Source organism: Hydra vulgaris, chromosome 15, assembly GCF_038396675.1.
Source record: "Hydra vulgaris chromosome 15, alternate assembly HydraT2T_AEP".
NCBI lineage: Eukaryota > Metazoa > Cnidaria > Hydrozoa > Anthoathecata > Hydridae > Hydra > Hydra vulgaris.
In genome coordinates this window covers 26,458,570-26,482,695 of record NC_088934.1, presented here as the reverse complement: position 1 = coordinate 26,482,695, position 24,126 = coordinate 26,458,570, and the positions used below count along the sequence as shown (strand labels likewise).

Genomic DNA, 24,126 nt, shown 5'->3' with positions numbered 1-24,126 from the left:
AGCCATTTTTAGAAATCTATATTTTTTACTGATTTGTATCTTATCAGTAAATTCTAAAAAATTTGGAAGCCTACCATATATAGAAACTAAAAAAATATGTCTTTTTGCTTCTTAAATTGCATGTATATCGACCCATCAAAAATCAACTTTTTATATTTGCAAACATTTTTTTTAGCTTTTTTAGGTAGCCATTGTGGGAAAAATGTGACATTTGAGAATTCAATGTCGAGTTTTATTTAAGTAAGTCCAGAGTTGTATACAATAAAAAAAACTAGAAGGTTTTCTGAAATTTTGTTTTAAAAATATAGAACTTCAAAGTATGAAGAAAACATGTTCTTGCTACTGAAGTTTTTATTTTTGAAAAAATCAGAAATTTCAAACGACTGTACCTAATGAACCACAAAAGATTTTATGCTGAAATTTTCAGGAATTGCTTTTCTCATTGATATTACCAAACCTATTAAGTTTCATCAAAATATGAGGGGATCCATGTTGAAAAGTGTTGGTCCATTTGGCATGGAATGACCCAAAAGTTATTTTTATTACAATCATTAAAGTGAAAAATAATTTTTTTAATTAAATATGATTATAGTATTCAGATATATATTTTTCGTACTTTAATAATGTTTTTTATAATAATTTTCAAAGAGCGCCAAAATATTAAATTAAATTTAGTATTTTTAAAAATAAATTACGAATTTTCAATGTTTTAACTAATTAATTTTTGTTAATTTTTCTTTGTCATCGTATCTTTATTTTGAAACATTGTTTAAAAAAATGATTTTAATTGATATCATGGTCACGGTTTTAGCAAGAGTTATAAATGATTCAAAGTTTAGTCAATATTTAGGTAATAGTTTATCATAGTCAACGTTTAGCTAATAATTTATTTTAATATTTATTGTTTATAACTTGTAAAAACATATCATTTTAAATATATTTTTTTAAAGAAAAATTATTTTAAGAAAGTATAAGTACAATTACTTCACAACACATTCCTCAAATTATAAAGGACATATCTGACGCTTGTTTCAAATTACAAAGGACATATCTGATGCTTGTTGCAAATTATAAAGGACATATCTGATGATTGTTGCAAAGTGTGATTGTACTAAAGATAATACAGATTTTTTTAAAATATGAAGTGTGAAGATGAAAAATCATAAAAGTTGAGTTTTTGCTTTTCTATAATTTAAAAGCCTAATATAAGTTGAATGTAAAATAAGATTTGTTAGAAAAAGATTTTTTGAAAGACACATGGTTTTTTTCACACCAGTTTTTAAAGGCTGTCAAATTGTCATTTTTTTAATTTTATTTTTATGGGTCTTTTTTGTTAATTTATTTTTTTTCATTTTTTTAAAAAGTTTTATTTGAACATTGCAATTTTATTAGTCGATTAACTGAATTGAGAACTAAGTTTTAGGTAAACAATAGAAATTTTAGTACTAGCAAAATTTCTATTTTTAATTTTAAGCACATTATTCGATTGATAACTCTCAGGCATGGTGAATTTAATTTAAAGAAAAAAACCCATAGATTTATTCAAAAAAAAGCTATAGAATAAAGTTACTATGTTTTTGTTTTTTGTTTGTTTGTTTTAAATTATAAAAAAATTGTTTTTTTTTAATAGTATTATTATTATACACTTGAGTTTTCTTTGACCTTTGTTATCAATTTGCTTGCATTATTGAAGTATTGTATTTTGCCAATATATATATACAACATATATACAATTGGTTTTTATTGAAATTTGCATTGATGCTATTAATTTCTAAAAAAACAACAACAGTAAAATGGTTCCTTTAACTAAACTAATTTTTTTAAACATATTTAAACTAATTAATTTATTAATATAAAATAATTTAAGCTAACTTATTTATTTAAACTAATATTTTAAATTCAATAATAAGTTTACAATGTTAACTTATTATATTTTTGAGTCTTAACATGGGAATATGTGTTATGAATGGATTTAGAATGGAGATGAATATGAAATAATTGAATAGTTTTTTGTTTTTATTTTAATAAGTTATTTTTTGTAAATTTTAATATAAACTTACCTTTATAAATTTATAAAGGTAATATAAAATGAAGATAGTTTGTTTAAGTTTGTAAAAATATATTTTAAAGTTAGTAAATTTTATATTTATTTTGTTTGTAGGGTCCTTACTTTCCACCTGAATATGAACCTATGCCAAAAAATGTTAAATTTTATTATGATGGTAAGATATTTTTAATATGAATATTGTAGATTATTTGTAAAATCTAAAAATGGTAGATTCTTTGAGAACCTATTTGATCATTGCTGTTTTATGCGATGATTGAAAAAAGATGGTGGAAAAGCAAAAAGGTTTTTTTTATTACATTGGAACCAGAATGCCATTTGTTTTGTAGTGTTTTGAAAATAAAATAATAAAAAAAGTATTTGAACAATTTTATTTGGGTGTATAATTACTTATTTTAAAAACTTATTTCAGTTTCAACAGCTTTGAAATATTGACCAGTAAGCATTTGTGTCTCAAAACAGTGCAAAACGAAACGAGGCGAAATGATAAAAACTATTGTTTTGATAAAACCGGTACGAAACAAAACAATTTGTATACAATTTTGCAACAACAAAAAAAAGTACAAAGTTTCGTGAAAAATACGGTACAAATTGAAACAATAATTTCTTGTTTTGTAAAAACCAATCCAAAACGAAATAAGATTAAACTTTTTCCAAAATTAAGCGGTGAAAAACAAGACAAACAAGAATTGCCAGTTATTATAATAACTTGTGAAAAATATTTTTGAAAATTATTAAAAAAGTAGAATATTTTTAGGAGAAATCAAATTTTTTAACAATAAATTAATCAGTTTTGCAGAATATTGAAAGTTAGCATAATTTCGTTTTTAGTAGGTTCTCTCCTTTATATAATAGAATTTGAAATATTTCATTCAAACAAAGATTGCAATCTCTTAATGCAAGTTTATATACATATAATTAATGTCTAGATGAACTTAAAGTTAACAAATTATTACAGTAAAATATACCTACAGTTGACAACTTCTTTGTTATCGTTTTTTAATGAATTATAAAGTCGTATATGTTTGCAACTTTTCTTTGATGCATTAAATCTTATGAAAATGACGCTTTCGTAAACTTTCGTTTATGAAACATTAAGTTAGTAAGTATTGAATGTGCATTTATTCTGCTTGAATGTTAAAGTTCATGCATTGCTTGGGGGCGTGGGAATCGCGAAATATCTGTTTATGGCGTGGAATTATGAAATATTCCATAAAAATCGATACGAAACAAAACAAGTTTATTTTGTTTTGTAAATAACAATACAAAACAAAACAAAATTTTCTTGTTTCATAAAAATATGGTACAAAACAAAACAAGCTTTACTTGTTTTGTAAAAATACGATACAAAATATGATATTTTTTTGTTTCGTAAAAATGGCACGAAATGAAAATTATCATTTTGTACCGTGTCAAACCGAACTTCTGAGAGAATATGAGAAGACGCAGATGCTTTTGACCAGATATAATGATTAATAAAATTTTTATTTTTTTAATTGTTTAATGTCAAATGTGTGCTCAAAACACATGCTTTTTTTATGGGTTTTTATTTTTTAAGGCTTTTTTAGAAGACCTTAATTTTTTTTTCCATATATTGGTTTAAATATATTGTATGATCTGTTTATTGGATTAAAGACTTTTATGTTTTTTTTTTTTTTTTTTTTATACCTTACATAAACGTAATTTAGCTAGACATGAAACTGAAATACAATAGTTGGCTATTTCAGACCACACCCTGAAAATTTGAGACTCTAATGCTGATGAAAAATCCCATTGAAATCGTTTAAGGTGGTGATACTGTATACCATAAAGTATCCATAATGATTTATTTCAAAATCTTGCATTGAAATTCAATAGAGTTATTATTATTTTCCTACAACTCATATTTATGTCAAGTTATAATAATTTTTGACTTCTCCCAAAAAAAATTGTTTCACCCAAAAAAGTTTAAATACTAAATAGATAAAAAAAAGTTTAAATACTAAATTAAATATTAAATGCAATTCCTCAATTATTTTGTTACTCTTTTTTCTTATTAACAAACATATTGATCATAAAAACACTTCTCAATAATTAATTCTAGCAACACAACATTGTCAGATTCTTATTCAAATTTTTTGCATCTTGGTATCAATTCCGATTCATACATTTTTGCTGTTGTAATCAACAACAAAGTTTAGGAGCTGTTAGGAGTAGTGAGATGAAAAGTGTTCGCTATACAATTTTTTTCACCTTGATAAATTTTTGAACATGATAAAAAACAGCATGAACCTTTAGAGTGACAGAAGTCTGGAGCTTCAAAAAACTGGATTTGAAATTTTGATTTTCAAAAACATAATCAGGTGAAAGGGAATAGTTGAAACAACTTCCTTGAATGAATTCAAAACACGACAAAAATCTTGGGCTTCTGAATGACCTTCAGCTTCAGCAAGGAATTTCAGCTCATTCACCTTTTTTAGCAACTTCATGTAATCACTTCTATTGTAGTGGCCACCTTGGCCATAAGTAAAAAAAGTTTCTCTATTGAAAAACTAAACTTTTTTTAATTATGCTTTACATATCAACTTAATGCTGATGTATCTATCAGCATTAAGTTGACATTAACACATTAAGTTCGCCACACGTATAAGGTTAATTTCATGTTGATTGCACTAGGCTATCCTTGTTTTTTGCTGAGTTTTTTGAAAGTCTTGGTTTCTTGTGTGCAGATTGTCAGATATAATTATTTCTGTGAAATTTTTTTCAAACAGTTTTTGCATTCACATTTAATCCAGATCTATGGTTCAAGTTATGATAGATGATAAGGTTGATGGAAATTTTTTTTCAAGTGAATTAATAAAAATTTATCTCTTAGTGTTGTTATTGCTGACCAGATTGTTGTTGATCCTTTTTATGATCCATTTTTTTATTATAACATTTAAAATATGCTTTACAGCCAAATATAAGATATTTCACTTATCGAATATCTGACTATGAGATTTTTGAAAGACAGTAATAAAGTTCTTGTTTTTAAAGGAGAAATTATTTATAACAAGTTCAGAGGTTCCCAAATGTTATTTTGTAGTTTCATGCAGTACATCTTTAGTAACTTTTTTGTTATTTAATTTAGTCATGTTTTTATTTTTACTAAGTTCATAAATGTTTAAAATTATTTAAAGTTGATAAATACGAATGAATTTAAGTCAAAGTTATGAAAGAAAATCAACAATATATATTAAAATCATCAATATATATGTGTATATATGTGTGTGTGTGTCACACACACACACACACACACACACACACACACACACACACACACACGCACACACCAAGGTAAAACTTATACAAATTAAATTGCATATATATATACACACACAGACTAAGATAAAACTTATACAAATTAAATTTTATATTAAAATATATACTTACATTACCTAAAAATACCATTACAAAAAAAGGGGGGAAGAAATTTAGTTGTTTTACTTGTTTAGTATTTGTTTTCCTATTTATAATAGGCAAGCCTATGCAGTTAAGTTTAGAAGCAGAAGAAGTTGCCACTTTTTATGCAAAGATGTTAGACCATGATTATGTCAAGAAGGATATATTTAATGAAAATTTCTTTGAAGATTGGCGTAAAGAAATGACAGCTGAGGAACGCAATATTATTAAATCTCTTGATAAATGCGATTTTAAAGAAATGCATGCATATTTTATGAAGGTGATTTGTTTGTATAATTTTTTATTTTTCGGATTTAATAGCCAAAACAATACTTTATTTAGCATATACTTTTTAATATTTAATTAAAAAGTCTTTAAGAAATAAATTAATGCAAAGTGTTGTAATTTAATATATAATTTAAAAATAAAATAATGAATAAAAAAATTCAAAAAAGTAATTGCTTCAATAAATTAAGTTCTGTAGACCAGAATAATATGTTTATAGTTAAAAGAAATTCAAATTCCAATATAATAACTTAAAAAATATTTTTTTAATAATTTTTTGTTAGTGTGCAGAAGAAAAACGAAACATGACAAAAGAAGAAAAGCAAGCTATTAAAGAAGCTAACCTAAAAATTGCTGAAAAATATGGCTTTTGTGAAATGGATGGTCATAAGCAAAAAGTTGGTAATTTTCGGATCGAACCCCCAGGCTTATTTAGAGGACGTGGTGATCACCCAAAACAAGGAAAGCTAAAAAAAAGAGTGTCAGCTAAGGAAGTCATTATTAATATTGGAAAGTAAGTAGAAAAACATGTTTTGTGTTATATGAAATGTCTTTAGAATAAATAGAATAAAGTTCAGAAAAGTTTTTAGAATAGATTACTTAAAAATATACTTCTTAAATAAAAATTAAAAAGTTTTATCGTTTTAACTAAAATAATATTTTATTTTTTTACAAATTTTATTAAAGGATAAAGTAATAGAACTAGGTTTGTTCAAAAAAATACTTTGACAGGCCTTGTTAAGAAGCGTTACGCTCTTATTTGTTTACAGCTTTGAAATGGTTGTAAAATATGAGCTGTTATTTATAGCTCGTATTTTATGTACGAAAACATTTAACAGTATATTATATATATATTCAAATAATGTATATATTCAATTTTCATTTTGATTTAAATATTAGCTATTCCACATTTAACAGTTTTATATTAAGCAAAGACCATTTTATTTTGGAATATATTGAAAAAATCTTTTGGTATTGTTTACTTAAAAAAAGATTGTGAAAAAAAAGATTTTACTGCAACTGTGATGTTTTAAAATTATTTTATAAAAAATTTTTTCAGGTAAAATTTAAAATAAATATGATCTGGGCTGTCCCAAAGAGATGTTAAAGGATGGGGGGGGGGGGCAAGGTGACATTTGTTTTTTGCTGAGTAAGGCACAGAAAATGTTTTTTGCTTACTAAGATTTTTTTTTTAAAAATAAGGTCGTTATTTGCTAACATTTGCTGACTGAACTATAAATCCAATTTGCTTACTCCAGTGTCTAAATTTGCAGACTAATTAATTTACTAATGGGCTAGACACTCCATTACGTCTCCTCCCCTCCCCTACGCCTCGGTACGGCCCTGAATATAGTTTTAAAAATTTAAATTTAGTTTTGAAGGAATGTAAAACAGTAAAACGCTGATGTAAAATTCCGTTTTAAAGGAAGGTAAAATAGTTTTGCAATTTTTATTTAAGAAAATTTTTTTCTTACCATCAACTAGCTAATTCATTGCGTAAAACATTCTCTCCATGATAGATTATAATATGAGAAAACAAATCAAAAAGTGTTTTTCTTTTAAGAGAATTCATTTCAAAAATGTATTTAAAATTTTGTGTTTTTTATTAATTCAAAATCATGTAAAGTTCCTTTGACATAATACATTAATTACATAACATAAATTACGTTTACAAATATTTTATTGGTAACTAATAAAATCTATTGTTTATTAAAAGCATTAGATTAAATACGTAATAATTAAAATGAATAATTTAAATAAATATTAGTTTAATTGATTTTTAATGCGGTTTGAAATTAAATTACAACGCGGTACTTTAAAATACTTTCAAAATATCAATAGTTTTCAGGCTCCTGTAACAAATAAGATCTTAGTTATATCATGTTAAAAGGGTTTTAAATAAAATAAAATACATTTAAAAAGTTTTAAAGTATTTGTAAATTGCTTTTTTTATATTTATTAAGACTTTGTTGTTGTGAAAAAGAACGCCTATTTTTTTTATATAAAAAAGCGTTCAATTCGAGTGAAAAACTGTTATCAATAGTTTACAATAATATATTTCTAGTCTACACTTAGCCCCATAAGGAAAAATGAATAGAATAGGCAAGAACTCCACTGAATGCAAAAATTTTCATTCAAAATGGCAACAGGCAACTCAAAATGATGACGGGCAACCAACATTAACAAACTGGTTACTTTCAGTCGCCCTTCTAGCAACCGACCAAAAGTCTGAGTGTACACCCCTGATATACATACATACATACATACATACATACATACATACATACATACATACATACATACATACATACATACATACATACATACATATATATATGAGAGAGAGAGATACACACACGTATGAAAAACATATATGAATATATATATATTTATATTTATTATTTAATTTTCAAGTGTTAGTGTCTAACTTTGTTTTAGACCTGCGTGTTCTTTAGTAAAATGTTCTTTAAAATTTATATTATCTTAAAGTAGTTTTTATATCCTATAGTATGCTATAAAGTTATAGTATCCATCTTTTATTTCCATTTTCAATAAACTTTTAGCCTTAAACTGCAATAGTTGCAAAATATAAAAAAAATATGAAAAAAAATTATTGAATGATATTGTTACTAATAAAAATGTTTATATAGAAGTATTAAAATATGTTCGTTGTAAATTAAAGTAAAAAAAAAGATTAAAAAATTTATTTGATTATATAGAGAAGCAAAAGTTCCCCAGCCACCTGAAGGACAAAAGTGGAAAGCAGTGCAACATGACAACACTGTCTCTTGGTTGGCATGTTGGGTGGAGAATATTGCTGGAGGTTATAAATATGTGATGTTAAATGCTGCCACACGACTAAAAGGAGAAAAAGATTGGCAAAAATATGAAACAGCTCGCAAACTTAAAGAGTGTGTTGAAACAATCAGAGAAAATTATATCAATGATTGGAAATCTAAGGAAATGAAAATTCGACAACGTGGTGTAGCAATGTATTTTATTGATAAGCTTGCTCTTCGTGCTGGTCATGAGAAAGAAGAAGGAGAATCTGCTGATACTGTAGGCTGTTGTTCTCTTCGTGTAGAACATATTAGTAAGTTCTATCAACAACAATCTTTTTTTCCCAACATGATAATCAAACTAATGAATATATATATATATATATATATATATATATATATATATATATATATATATATATATATATATATATATATATATATATATATATAAAACTAGTATTGTAGAATGTTATCACACTTTTAAAGTAATAATTTCCGTCACATTTTTTAATTAGAAAAAATTGTTTTTAGCACTTCATCCAGAAAAAGATGGCCAAGAAAATGTTGTTGAATTTGATTTTCTTGGTAAAGATTCAATTCGTTATACAAACAGTGTGCCTGTTGAAAAAAGAGTATTTAAGAATCTTCAACTTTTTATGCAAGGAAAGCAAGCTGGTGATGATTTATTTGATAGGCTCTCAGTAAGAAACTTTAATTTATTGTTTTAATTAAAACAAAAAATTTCAAAACTATTTTACAATTTTATTCTTTTAAGAATAAATTATTTTTCAAGTTACTTTATGATGTTCTATTCTTTTTTAAGCCATATCAGCGCTTTTTAAATGAATGTTTAAACTTTTTTAGACAACGTCATTAAATAAGTTTCTAGGAGAATTAATGCCGGGATTATCTGCAAAAGTATTTCGTACTTACAATGCTAGCATAACTCTACAACAACAATTAAACGAACTTACAGAAGAAGGTGCTAGTGTAACTGCGAAATTTTTACAATATAATCGTGCTAATCGAGCTGTTGCAATATTATGCAATCATCAACGTGCTGCTCCTAAAACATTTGATAAACAAATGGAAAATATTGTTAATAAGGTTTCATATTTATTTGTGTTTTTTGATAATAAAAAAAAAGGTTTTGTATGAATGTTACTTTTAATGTTTAAAAAATAATTTGAAAGCCTACATTTCATATTGAAATATTTTCATATCTTTTGTGATATAAAGATATAATTTTGTATTCTATTAGTTTCAGTACAGATTAACTCATGTTTTTTTCTTAGCTTAAAGAGAAAAAAAAACAAATGAAAGTTGTCAAAAAAGAAATAAAGGAGCTTAAGCGTGAATATCATGAAAAAGGAAAAAGTGAAAAATTAAAAACAAATATAGAAAAGAAAAAAAATCAGTTGCAACGTTTAGAAGAACAATACTTTAAACTCGAAGTTAATATGACTGACAAGGTAACATCTATATATATATATTTTTTTTAATAGTGATTATAATTTTTAGGTAAAAATATGCTGCAAAATATATATTTTTTCTATGCAAAATATGCTGCAAAATATATTTTTTTTCTATGCGTTTCATGATTATAAAATACAATATTATTATAATATAATATATATTTTTTTGTTGTTGTTGTAAATGTGAGTGTTTAATTTATATTTATCAGCAACCAAACCTGTAGATTTTGAAATGCTAATAAGTTTTTTACAATTTTTTGTTTTGGTTGCATTAAGTTTTCAAAGAACTAGTAAAGTTAGCTAAATATTTTTTCTCAATTGAGAAAAGTTAAAGTTTTCTCAATTGGCAGAAATCCAGCTAACAAGATAAATTGTTTACTGCATTGTTTTTATGTAATTAAAGTCTAAAGACTAATAAAATAGGAAGCCAGGAAATATGAACCCAGTTAATTTTTTTACCAATTTTTTTTACTTATTTTTAAAGGCCTCTATCAAAGAGGTAGTCTATAGGTTGTCTGTTGAATTTAAAAAATTAGGGAAACCTGATTTACCAGATATCTGAAAAATTGGGAGCAGCGAAACTGAGTTGAAGGAAGATTAGTGAGCGATCATAGGACTCTTTAGCAAGCTGACATGATCTATAATCTAAGATGTTTTGAGATGTCCTCCTCATCCTTTAAATGTTGATATTATTAATGTCTATTTACTTGTAATTTTGATCCTTCTCTTTTCTTCAACAATTAAAGCTCCATGAAAACTAGTTTCTGTTTTGATGATCAGTGGTTAAAGAATATTAAGCAATTAAGTCTATGTGTCAATATTCCCATGTTTATGAGGATATGAATACTTTAGCAAATTTCAGTGTTTGAACCAAATCCCTGAAATAAAATTGAACTGTTTATTAAAGGGCAATTTTCTATAAAAATTATAGAAAATTGTACAACAGGATGTGAATGTTTTTCTCTTTATTCAAAAACGATGTGTATACCATTCACCAACTCGTCAAAAATTTACTTGTACCAATAACTTTGTCAGAAGACACAGTTCAAGTTTCCACTTTATAATCATATTGTGTCAAGTTAAGTTATGTATGCAAAAACAATTGTTTTGTCATCATTCTGTTTTGCTTGAATGTTTTCTTTCAGTTTTCTGAAAGAAAGAATAGGTTATCAAGTTTTATTCAAAAAAAAATTATTTTTTCATTTTTTGTCAACTTAATTCATAACAAGCAAAACAAGGTCATTTAAAAGTTAGTAAAACTTACTTTTTCAAGTGTCTTTATTAGTCTAAATTTTATTGCGATTATTATGTTTTAAAATCTAATATTAATTTATTTTACTTGGTAAAACTGTTTGTTTACATGTTTACAGCTATTTTAATATTATATAAGATCAGAAAGTTTAATAGGAAAGTTTAGTCTTAAGAAACAAATTATTTAAAAAACATATTAAGAAACGTATTAAACTTTTAAATTTAAAACAAGTTTTTTTATTAGAGCAAATATAAATAAGAAATACTACACTCTAAACAAGTCGTCATATGCCTAACAGGCATATGACGTATTGACATATTAAATATGTATTTAATATGTCATATGCCTAACAGGCATATGACGTATATGACATATTAAATAGGTATTTAAAATGGGGGTTTAAATCCTTAGTGCTTTCAAACAAATGATTTAGTATAAAACTTGCAGTGATTATTTGGAGCTTTTGAAAATTTTCACAATAAAAATAAAGACTGTGTTAAATAAGCAACAAACATTTGTAAGCAGAACACCAGTCATAAAAAAAAATAACTTTTCAGACCATATTTTACGCTTTTACGCTTGTTTTAACTAAAGTTAAAACAAAAGTTAAAATAAGCATTTGAATTTGCTTTATGTATTGAATTTTAAGCATTTTATTTGTTTTATAGATTGAATTTTTAAAGTATTATTTGTGTATATTATACTATATATCAAATACATACCATTCAAATATTGAATCACAACAGTTATATCTCATATATATATATATATATATATATATATATATATATATATATATATATATATATATATATATATATATATATATATATATATATATATATATATATATATATATATTCAAATATCAAATAAGTTGAAAAAGAACTTTTTTTTTTAATTTATTCTTAGGAAGAAAATAAAGAAATTGCATTAGGAACATCAAAGCTCAATTATCTAGATCCAAGAATAAGTATAGCCTGGTAAGTTAACTTCTTCTGTACATCCTACATATATACATGTCAACAGTACAAACCCACTTTGAAATATTGCTAGAGTTATTCTTACCTTAGTTGTGTTGAATTGAACCTGTTTCCTAAATTGTTAGCTAATGGTTCATTAAATATAGTATAAATCATAAAAATTTACTAAATTAAAACCATATTTTAGCATTAGCCAAACTGGACTAATGCTAATTGGTAGAACATAGATATTGGATTGGCAACTAAGTAATTGCGGATTTCATTCATAGATGGCTTTAGTTGAATTTTTATGTTTGCTGATGTAATCAAAATGTCAAACACATTTTGTTATTTGATACTTGGTACTGTCAATCAGTAGATCAAATTTTTTTGATCTTTTGTATAGTTTTTGTTTGGCGTCTGTTGAAAAATGGAAAAACAAAACAAACATTTTCGTCATATTTTACTTTTTTATTTCCGTAAAGGAAAAAACGCATCGCAAGCTCACAAAAAGTTATGCTGTTTATGGTGACAAAGCTTTAAAAGAACGGTAGTGTCAAAATTGGTTTGCCAAATTTCGTTCTGGTGATTTTTCACTCAAAGATAAAAAACGCTCTGGTCGTCCAGTTGAAGTTGATGACGACCAATCAAAGCAATAATCGATTTGGATTGTCACAGTACAACTCCTGAGATTGCAGAGAAGCTTCATGTATCACATACATGCATTCAAAATCGCTTAAAACAACTTTGCTATGTACGAAAACTCTATATATGTGTTCCTCATTAACTGAAAGAAAATCATTTAACACAACGCATTAACATCTGCGATTTGTTAAAGAAACGTAATGAAAATGATCCATTTTTAAAATGATTGATAACTGGTGATAAAAAATGGGTTGTTTACAACAATGTCAATCGGAAAAGATCATGGAGCAAGCCAGGTGAACCAGCTCAAACAACATCAAAAGCTGATATTCATCAAAAGAAAGTTATGTTATCAGTTTGGCGGGATTAAAAAGGAATTGTCTACTTTGAACTTTTACCACCCCACCAAACGATCAATTCAGATGTCTACATGGAAAAACTAACAAAATTGAATAATGCAGTTGAAGAAAAGCGGCCCAAATTGACAAATCAAAAAGGTGTTGTATTCCATCATGACAATGCAAGGCCACACACATCTTTGGTCACTTGGCAAAAATTATTGGAGCTTGGTTGGTATGTTTTGCCACATCCACCATATAGTCCTGACTTTGCACCATCTGATTACTTTTTATTTCGATCTTTGCAAAATTCCTTGAATGGTAAAAATTTCAATAATAATGACAATCAAATAATAATGATCAAATCGTACATGGTTCAGTTTTTTGCTGATAATAACCAGAAGTTTTATGAACGTGAAATTATGATGCTACCTGAAAGATGGCAAAAGATCATTGCTCAAAATGGGCAATACATTACAGAATAAAGAATATTTTGCTTCATGAAAAAATAGTCTTATTTTCTAAAAAAAATTCGCAATTACTTAGTTGCCAACCCAATAAGCTGTATGAAACAACAAAAATAAAAAGTAAACATTACCCCAGTAAACTGGGGTAAGACTAAACAAAAAAAAAAAGTGAACGGTTTAGCAATTTTGTTTCTTTTGCATTTATTGAAAGCTAAAACAAAAACTCTTTAAAAATGTGAGGCACTGTTTTGCAGAGAACTTTATGCTCTATCTATTTAAAAAAAAAAAGGCTGTTTTGTAGAAAGTTAAATGACGATCAAGATTCTCTTTTCAAAATTAAATTTGCTAGTTCCGGAAAAAAGTTATGAGCAAAAAACCAATATAAATGTTTTTCCGGGGAAGAGTAAACATGCTAATTGCTCACACTTATGCATTAAGATGAGTGCGGTTAAACTAATTAATAGTTACTAATTATTTAAAACATAATTAAATATGGCAGACTTTGCTATTTATCTAATAAATTTTAAAACAAAATGACTCGTACTTACATTCATAAAACCCAAGAAACTTACAATGAAGAGCAATTGCAACTTGCAGTAGAACAAGTCAAAAAATGCAAAAAATCACTCAGTAAAGCTTCAGAGACATACAATATACCAAAGGCACAAGCGTGTGCACAACAAAGTTCAATCACATGGTAGAGGTACAACTACCGTGCTAAGTACAGCATTTGAATTTGTTCTTGTTTCGGTACTTATCAGTTTAGCCGATTAGGAATTTGGCAGAACCTTCCCAGATGTCATCGCAATAGTTGGGGGATATTTATTATCTACAAATCAAAGTCATCTGTTTCCCCTAAATGGTATACCAGGATGAGAATGGTATCAAGGTTTCATGAAACAATGGAGTCATAAATTAATTGTCAGAGTAGCAGGCAATATTTTGTCTCTCAGAACTTCCTCTTTTACCAAAGACAAAATAACAAGCTATTTCGATAGACTTCAAAAACGATTTCTTGAAGCAAATAATAATAACACTGTGTCCAGTTTGTGGAATTTTGATGAAATTGGATTTTCAGGCGATCAAGGTAAACAGCATATAATTAGCATGCTTGATGCTAAACGCCGTTTAAAATTGGTTGGTAACAAGCTAAAAATTAATTACACAGTCGGTAATTGTATTAACGCTGCCGGTACAATTCTGCCACTATTCGTAGTTTGCAAATCATTATCGCGTCTGTACAAAGATTGGTGTATAGGAGGATCACCAAACACCTTATTTACAACATCCAAGTCAGGTTGGATGGAAGAGAAACAATTTATTTAATGGCTCACTAGTATTCATACCGGCAATCAAATTAATTCCAGGTAATTAGTTTGGTCTACTTAAATTGAGTAGTTTAATCAATTAATCGAAAAGTAGTTTAATCAACTAATCGAATATATTTTTAAATTACAGGTATTCACATTTTAGTCTTGGACAGAAACGTCACAGGCTGATATGTTTACCGGCTCATTCGTCCCACATACTTCAACTGTTCGACGTAGGTGTGTATTGACGCGTTAAACGAGTTTGGCGCAAGTTACTCACAGAATTTTATGCAGCTAAAAATTTCAACAACTCAACAAAAGAAAATTTCATTCAACTACAAGCAAAACTTTTTAGCTCTGGTGATGCATTTAAGTACATCCGAGGTGCTTGAGAAACTAAAGCAAGATGATGAGGCCAAAAAGTCAAAGCAATTAAAGAAATGTAAAATTCACTTCAGTGAAGCTTCAGATGAAACTCAGCAAGGGTTTTTCTTATATTTGATTAAAATAGTTTTTTTGTAAACTTAACTTCTAATAAGATTATTTTATTTTTAATTAATTTTGCTTGATTTTCTTAATATCCTTATTTAGTTTTAATTTTCTTAATATCTTGAAAAATTGTTATTAAAAATTAACTAGTTACTTTTCCCCAATTATAAGGTGAAAAGTAAACGTTTTTTTCTTCATAAAAATCGAGTTTTTTAAAAATTTTAAAATATTTTTTCTTAATTTTTATATATTTATATAATGTAAAAAATTCTCTTTAAAACAAAAAAAAAATAAGCAAAATATTTTTTTGTTGAAAAAATATTTGAATCTAAAGCTAAACCCTTTACTCTTACCCCAGGTTACTCTAATCCTTTCAGTAAAATATGAAAGATCTTTTTTTCTTTTTTTTTTTCATCTTTCATCTTGGAATATTAAAGGTAAAACTAAACGAATAAAGAAAAAGAAAATAATAAAAAGTATGTTTAAATTAGCAAACAAAATAAAATAAAAACAAGTGTATTATCTCATGAAAAATATCATCTTTTTAATTTAAAAAATTTTACTTTAATATTTTATATTTATTTTACTTATGTGTAAGCTTAATCAAATAAAAAATAAATAAAAATAATAAAGCTAGAAATATTTATTATAAAGAAATCTTCATAGAAAATATTAAAAATATTTTCTATAAAGATATTTATTTAAAAAAAATTCTAATGCTTTTCAAGTGTAGCATACTTGCTTATTTTTATAATTATCTTCATAAAACACTGTGATTTAAATCCTACCACTGGAACCTTTTTTTTTATTTTTTTTTTCTATGTATATATATATATATATGTATATATATATATATATATATATATATATATATATATATATATATATATATATATATATATATATATGTATATATATGTATATACATTTTTCATAAAAATATATACAGTGGCAACAAAATAAATAGCACAGATTGATGTTTAATATGTTATGATATTTTCCAGAGAGAGTTTTTGAGACTTTTTTAGCCTAATAAAATTATTATTTAGAAGATAACATTACTAAGTAAAAAAATAAACAAAGTTAAAAAAAAAATTGATGATATAAATGATTAAGAGGTACGGAAAAAGGGGGCAATTTAAATAGCACACCCTGTTAAAGAATTATCATTTTGTCCCTTTGCTATTATGATCATAGAAGTTCTTTGTATAAATAGTTAAGAAAACTTTATTTGAGGTTATTATTAATATTTAGTGGGGTATTCTTTTTAGTCAATAACTGCTTGACAATAACGTCCCATTAATGAGATCAATTTTTGGCATTGTTCGTGTGTAATGGCGTTCCAAGCAACCTTTATTTCGATCCAAAATCGATTTAAATTTGTTGCAGTTCATCGATTTATGTTTCTGTTAATTTCCTTCCACGAATTTTATACCGGATATAGGTCTGGTGACTGTGCGGGCCACTCCAAGACATCAATCTTGTAGCGTTAAACCTCATTTGAACACTTTAGGCGGTGAGCTTGTATTTGTTGTCTTGTTGGAATATAGAAACCAAAGGATGATTTTCCTCGGCAACTGGCAACATGATGTTTTTCAGTATTTTGTTGTACATGGGTGGATCCATTGTCTCTAGAATTCTATGCAACGGGCCCACGCCACACCATGAAAAACTGCCCCAAACAAAAATCACCTTGCCTCAACTATGTTTACAGCTTGAAGTATACCGAGGGCTAATTTCTTGGTTTTGGGGACAACAAACATATTGTTTTCCGTTGAATCCAAAGCAGTTAAACTTAGACTCGTCATTCCAAAGCACAAACAACTGACAAGTTTGCGTTTTGAGACCAATGCGTTTTTTGTTGCTTAATGAACCAGTATTGTTAAATAAATTAATAACATTGATAACTTTATTACGAGAACAACATAAACTTCAAGCTATGTCAGAGTTGTTCAACTCTTGATCTTGAAATGCCTGTATTTGTCCTTGAAAAATATCTGTTTCATGTTTACCTTGTCCTATATTTGAAAGAATACCATAATACCATTTTTTTAAATTTTATTTGTTTTTATTTTATTTGAATTTTCATGCTATATTTTTCTATACAATTTTCTTATATCCGAAGATATTGTTGGCTTAGCATAGGAACAGCCACAAACAGTCATTAAGACTAATCCAAAGTAGCGTCCGCTATTGACCAACATTTTTGCGTACCGAAGTACTACTCAAGCGCTGAGTTGGCGGTGGCAGGATTTGAACTCCTATCGTACAACAGTCCGGGTCTTAACTTTTCGTTTGACGATCTAACCAACAGCATAACTAACATACGGCTGTAACGGCATAACTAACAACGGGTAACTAACACCCAGCCACATTTTTGCAATATGAATTTCAAGTTTACCCTAAAATACTGAGTTTAATGATTTTCTTTTGATATAAAACAAGAACTTTAATTTCTTTTTAAGAAAAGTAAATGGGTGCTATTTAAAATTACGCACATTTACTTTTCTTAAAATTTATAATAATATATACTTTGCTATTGCATGATTCAGTTGATTTTTATATATTTTTTCTTTCAATTATTTTAAGTTATCAAACTATAGTATAGAATAATAAACAGTCTGCTGGATTTTGCGCAGCTCCTAATTGTCAACATAAACAAGGAAAAAATGTTGATAAAAGTGTCATTTTTTCGCTTTCCAAAAGAAAAAAATAGGTTAGTATCTGTTTTATTATTAAAATTTATATATATATATATATATATATATATATATATATATATATATATATATATATATATATATATATATATATATATATATAATTAGTATATATATGATATATATACTCATTATATTATATAAATATATGTATGCATAGTTTTTTATTTCAGATGTAAGCAGTGGGTTATCAATTGCCGTCGCCAAGATCTCGACAAGAAAACTTCATTAGAACTAAATAAATCATATGCTTTATGCAGTGAACATTTTGAACCAACACAATATTACCCAACAAATATTGGAGGCAAAAGAGCAATTTTAACAGCAATTCCAACCCTTTTTGATGTACCAAATCCTCCTCATAGAATTTCTATTAAAAGAAAAGCACTTTCAGAAAGATTTCTTCAGTCGTACAAAAAAAGTAAATCAATTTCAAGTGAGCAGTCTGTAAAGTTACTAGTTTTTTCTAGTACAAACACTACCAACTCAGAAGAATTAGAATTAAATGATAAAGCTAAAAAACAGATGTTGAATTTTCAAAAAGTAATAAACTTAAATCCTGTTAAAAATTATCGTTTAAACAAAAAACTATTATTTTTAAAAACACATAATAAAAAATGCAATGGATCTATTGAACATATTTGTGATCAATTTAGAATGAACAAGTGAACAAAACATGGAAAAAGGTGGACAACAAATGAAAAACTAGTTTCTCTTTGCATCTTGTATCATAGTCCACAGGCATTTCGTATTTTGAGGCAATTTTTTACTTTGCCAAGTAAGACAAGTTGTCTTTTATTTGACGAGATGTCTCTCAAGCAGCATATAGACTATGAAAGAGATCTTTACCACATTATTGGTATTGATGAAAATGGGAAACCATTAAATCATGTTTTAGTTGTAATGGTTTGGGGTATTGCAATAAAGTGGAAGCAGCCAATTGCGTACCTTTAAAGCAACAACTCAGTTCAATCAGTTAAATTATCACAAATAATATTAGAAGCTATTGACAAACTGACTTCAATTGGACTACATGTACGAGCATATATTGCCTTCCACAATTCAAACAAATGTTTACATAATATTTGACCCTCCACACTTGATAAAAAGTCTTCCAAATAATTTAAGTAGACATGATACAAATGGAAAAATTGTATCATGGAAATACTTGCAGTATTTTTACAATATAGACAAGCAAAATCCAGTTCGACTTGCTCCAAAATTGACAGACAGCCACTTTGAACCTGGATCTTTACTATCTATGAGAGTAAAATTGGCAACACAAGTTTTCAGTCACCAAGTTTCATCAGTTATGTCCCTATGTATAATCGAAAAGCTTTTACCACTTGATGCTTTGGCAACATGTGAATTCATTTAAAAAGTTGACACTCTTTTTGATACAATGAACTCTTGAAAATTAAATGCAGACAAACCAGCTAGGTGTGCATTAACTGAAGGAGAGACTATGAAAACCTTGGAAGATATTAAAAATTGGATTTCTACATGGCATTATGAAAATACTAGAAGTCAGATTAGTATTTCCAGTCACTCGGGACTTAAAACAACAATAAACAACATTATGACATTGTCCAGAGAGTTGCTTGGTGAAGGTTTTCTTTTGTTTGCACATCACATTTCAATCAGGACTGTATGGAGAACTTTTTTTCGATTATACGTAGTAAAGGTGGTTGGAATGACAGGCCAACAGCCAAACAATTTAAATCTGCATACCAAAATGTTTTACTACTTACTTCTGTTGAACAAACAAAGTCTAATACAAATTGTGTTTCAGAATCTGATTTCACTGCAGCAATATTGTTAGAATTATGTCTTAATTTAGTAAATTTACAAATTAATGTAGCGAATAACTCATTATTTAATGAAACAAAGTTAACTCATATAGGCATTGTAAAACCTTTGATACTAATAAAGGATTTGAAATTACAAATATGTTCTGAAACTGTAGAACAGGGTTTATGTTCTCTTGCTGGTTGGCTAATTAAAAAAAGCTTCTTAAAAAAAATATTCTTTATGTCAATTATGTAAAAATACTCTATCTCAACCATCTGCTGAAATCTGTGGTAATTTTGATGAATTTGTTTATGCTAAGAAATATAAAACAAAAAATCATTCAGTAGAACCAAGTTTTTGTTTACCTAAAGTTGTGAGAGTAATGGAAGCCATTTTCACTAAGAACATTAATAAAATAATTGTATGCAAAAATATAGCAGGAACTATCATTAAAGCTATCATGAAAGACTGCATTTGGAGAGAAAACTGATAAACTTTTTTGTTGATATTCGAATTCATTACTTCATTAAATTTTACAATTGTGACATAGCTCCGTTATAAAAAATGCTCTAAAAAAATGGCTCGTATTACTCATAAATAGTAAAAGATTATATTTAGTTGAAAAATGTGTATTTATTTATTTATAATGTACTGAATTGAAATTATAAATTCTAATATCCTTAAAAATTTTTATATTGTATATAAGATTAGGAAAATAAAAATAACAAAAAATATATAAAAGTATAAAAAAACAATATTGAAAACATATCAAAACTAGAAGGAACGTTTGAGTTGTTTTATACTAACAGAGCTCAATAAACAATTCATACCGCAGTTGTATAATTTTAGGCTACTAAATAAAATGTTTAAATATTGAAACATTTACAAAACTATAGTCTAGTCTCATTTTAGGGTTAAAATTTTTTTTTATGTTTAGATGAAACCCTGATTGCTGTCTTCCATACAGTTATATAATAAACCTTCTAGCATACTGCAGAGGGTAGTTAAGAATTGAAACGTACATATATTGAAGTAAAAAAAAAATCATATAACTAATACGTTTACTTCCTTAAACAGTGAAACATTTGTAACAATGTTACATTGTTTAAATGATTGTTAAAATCATTTTTACATCGTTTGTAAACAGTGTAGCAATATAACATTTTGAAAAAGCTGTAATATATAAGTATAAAATAGCATGGCATCTGATTTATGTCATTTAATGTTTGTATTTTTGTTATATTTTGAACATTAAAAATAAAATAGAATGTTATTTTTTATTCCTCAAAATATAACAAAAATACAAGCTTTAGTTGCTATAAAAAGCTTTAAACTAACATATTCCAGGGTTTTCAAAATAAAGCATTTAGTTTAAAAGTAAAAAAAGATTGTTACTACATCTTACTAAAGCATTATTGTTTAAAAATAAGTTAAACCATCTTTGCAAAAGCATTATTCTGTCAAAACGTTTATACATACGTATTATTGTTTAAAAATCTGGCTGTACTAGACATCCCAGAATCCCCGTTCGCGGAATTTCAAGAAATCGAGCAAGTCGTACACCACTGGTTATAAATGTCTAATGAGTTGTTTCGTTCAAAAAATTAAACATTGTTGATGCTATAAAGAAAAGAGCAATTGCTATAAAAACATGAAACTTAATATCAAAAGTTAAATATGTATATATATATATATATATATATATATATATATATATATATATATATATATATATAAATAAATGTATGTATATATATATATTCATAAAAATATATATATTTTTATGTGTAATATTATTTAATTTCGATATTCATTTGTTTTTAGGTGTAAAAAACATGATGTTCCTATTGAAAAAATTTATAATAAAACGCAACGTTTAAAGTTCCAATGGGCTATCGATATGACCGAAGCAGACTTTGAATTTTAGGAAACAATTATTATTTTGTGAGATGTTTCTTTGTTTTTGGAGATGGGCAATGAGTCAAATAATGGACTAATGAGTCAATTAAAGAATGAGTTACTCAAATAGTGAAAAAATAATGGAAAAGTTAGTCAAGTAATGGATGGACAAGTCAAATGATTTACTAAAATCTTTTAAAGATGTTTTAAATGTTCAACGCTTTTATGGTTGCTAATATTTTCTTTGACAATATTTAACTTTTAATCCATGTTTTAGAAATATAGCAAACAACGTTGAAAACATGCGAAAGATGATGCAAGGTTTACATATAAATATTGTATTGATTAATATTATTTCATGATAACTATAATTGCACTATACTATTCTCAAAACTTGTATTTTGAAGAATTATTTTTTATTTAAAATATCGACGGTTATAATTCACAACCTAAATATTCCAGTGTATAAGTCAAAGCCTTACGATGACTACTTATGAAAAAAATTGTTTAAAAAAAGTGGTTGCGTTATCTGATTTCTGGACCAATACTCAACGTATTGGTTCAGAAAGAAGATTTGCATAATCGAAAAAAATTCAACTTTTTAGAATTAGCCACCATCAGCTTGTTGTTAATAATAATGCTGTTAAATTCTGTTCTCTTGTTAATTTAATCAGTTATTTTATTATGAAACATGTGGATTCATAAGTTCACACATCAGAACTAATATTCTATTGGTTCTGATGTGTGAACTACAGGTTCAACAAGGAAAGATCAAGTGAAAGACTTTAGAAAAAGACAAAGAACCAATAAATAGTAATTATGGTAGGCCATGACACAATCTAGTTCAGTATTTGAACAAACACTTTTTTTTTGACTTGTTTATTATTGATAAAGATACAAATATATAAAAAAAGAAAAGTTACAAGTGAAGATATCGTTAAAAAGGATACTCAAAGCCGATACTCGAATACGCGGATACTCAAAGAAGACCGATCAGGTCTTGTCATAAAGAACCGTTGTTGAAGAAATTTTTTTATTAATTTATACACTTTTTGTTATCACGTTTACTTGCATCAATTGTGTTTTTTCGAACCGCTGACTCGTAAGAACAATAATGTCCATAATTTATAAATAATCATCACAAAATCTTGTTTATCAAATATAATAAAAATAAAGTTAGTACTAAGATACTTTCAAATGCAGATAGTCCAAAAAGTTGTGTAGAAGAAACTAATAGGTTATGAAAAGAGCTATTCGATAGTGTCGTTGTCTGTGAAACCAATTTACTTAATGTTGATGCGTTTACGCTTCCACCGACAAAAATGCCAAACTAAAGGATGGTTCACCTCCAAAAGTAGCATACATACATATAAATGCAATATAATATGCACATATATATATACGTGCATCCATTCTTTATATATATATATATATATATATAGAGAGAGAGAGAGAGAGAGGGTAGATTTGGGTAATATGATCATACCAAAAGCTTTCTAAGATGTTATAAGTGAAGCTCAAGATGCTTTGTTCTTTGAACTGAGTTCATGTGGTGATAACAGAAAACAGCATAATTAGCGTAAGCTTATTCGCAGCAATTAACGGCTCTATTTAAAACGCTATTCAATTTTTTGTGTGGTTAAAATACTATTATTGTTATTATCATTATAATAATAACTAAAGATGAAAAAATCGAATTACGGTTTTCAAAATTGTATATTTTTTGTTCGACTTTGAAAGCCTTCTTTAGGCGAAGTTTCTTAAAGTAAACGAAGTTGAAATCCGTTAAACTTCGAAAAAAAGTTAATTAAACGGTTATGAAAGCCGTAAGAAGTTGTAGCTGTAAATTTTAATCGATTTTGAGAACCTTTAAAAGTCGTTAAAACTTAATTAAAACGATGTTGAAAGCCGTAAAAAGTCGTAACTTTAATTTTAATCGACTTTGAAAACCTTTAAAAGTTGTTAAAACTTAATTAAAACGATGTTTGAAGCCGCAAAAAGTCGTAAATCAAAATTTTACGGTTATGAAAATTGTATAAATTTGTTTGCACTATTTTTAACAAATTTGAAAACCTTATAACTTTCTGTATGTTATTTAACACGATTTAAACATTGTAAAACATCAAACAAATATGCCAAAGACTCATCGCTCGCTGGTTTGGCAGTACTTCCTGAAAGAATACAGGGAAGATAAAGCCTATGGTGTGAGCAATATCTGCAAAAAA

At 26.7% G+C, this 24,126-nt stretch overlaps 1 protein-coding gene across 1 annotated transcript in view; it reads left to right on the top strand.

The window, feature by feature from the left end:
• LOC100211283 (DNA topoisomerase I, mitochondrial) overlaps nt 1–22,294 on the top strand; it is a 38,831-nt gene extending 16,537 nt beyond the window's left edge. The window contains exons 9-17 of the mRNA XM_065818771.1: nt 2,162–2,222; nt 5,563–5,765; nt 6,055–6,284; nt 8,491–8,864; nt 9,085–9,254; nt 9,418–9,660; nt 9,849–10,025; nt 12,193–12,263; nt 21,827–22,294. Coding sequence (XP_065674843.1) covers nt 2,162–2,222; nt 5,563–5,765; nt 6,055–6,284; nt 8,491–8,864; nt 9,085–9,254; nt 9,418–9,660; nt 9,849–10,025; nt 12,193–12,263; nt 21,827–21,929 — 1,632 coding nt within the window. The 3' untranslated portion in view covers nt 21,930–22,294. The remainder of the gene's footprint in view (nt 1–2,161; nt 2,223–5,562; nt 5,766–6,054; nt 6,285–8,490; nt 8,865–9,084; nt 9,255–9,417; nt 9,661–9,848; nt 10,026–12,192; nt 12,264–21,826) is intronic.
• The last annotated feature ends 1,832 nt before the right edge of the window (nt 22,295–24,126 follow it).